Source organism: Eimeria tenella, genomic scaffold, assembly GCF_000499545.2.
Source record: "Eimeria tenella Houghton genomic scaffold, Eth_scaff2007, whole genome shotgun sequence".
In the NCBI taxonomy this organism is placed as follows: domain Eukaryota; phylum Apicomplexa; class Conoidasida; order Eucoccidiorida; family Eimeriidae; genus Eimeria; species Eimeria tenella.
The window spans coordinates 2,819-3,030 of NW_013541852.1; the positions used below are offsets into that span (position 1 = coordinate 2,819).

The 212-nt window shown below is 64.2% G+C and overlaps 1 protein-coding gene across 1 annotated transcript in view; it reads left to right on the forward strand.

The window, feature by feature from the left end:
* ETH_00037805 (uncharacterized protein) overlaps nucleotides 1–116 on the forward strand; it is a gene marked incomplete at both ends in the record, with an annotated part of 1,015 nt that extends 899 nt beyond the window's left edge. The window contains one exon of the mRNA XM_013374412.1: nucleotides 21–116. Within this exon, the coding sequence (XP_013229866.1) occupies nucleotides 21–116 (96 nt within the window). The remainder of the gene's footprint in view (nucleotides 1–20) is intronic.
* Nucleotides 117–212: the final 96 nt, after the last annotated feature.

Here is a 212-nt window from a genome sequence, read left to right on the forward strand (position 1 = left end):
AGCTGTTTTACTGCGGCAAGCGGAAGACCGAACGAGCAGCAGCTTGCGGCTGCCCCGCTTCGGGCACCCAGAAAGCCCCCAAGCAGCAGCAGCAGAAGGAGCAGCAGCAGCAGTAGAAGCAGCAGCAGCAGCAGCGGGACCTGCAGAAGCAGTTGACGCTGCTGCTGCCAGCCCGCTGCTGCAGCAGGCGAAGCAGCAGCTGCAGGAAACCC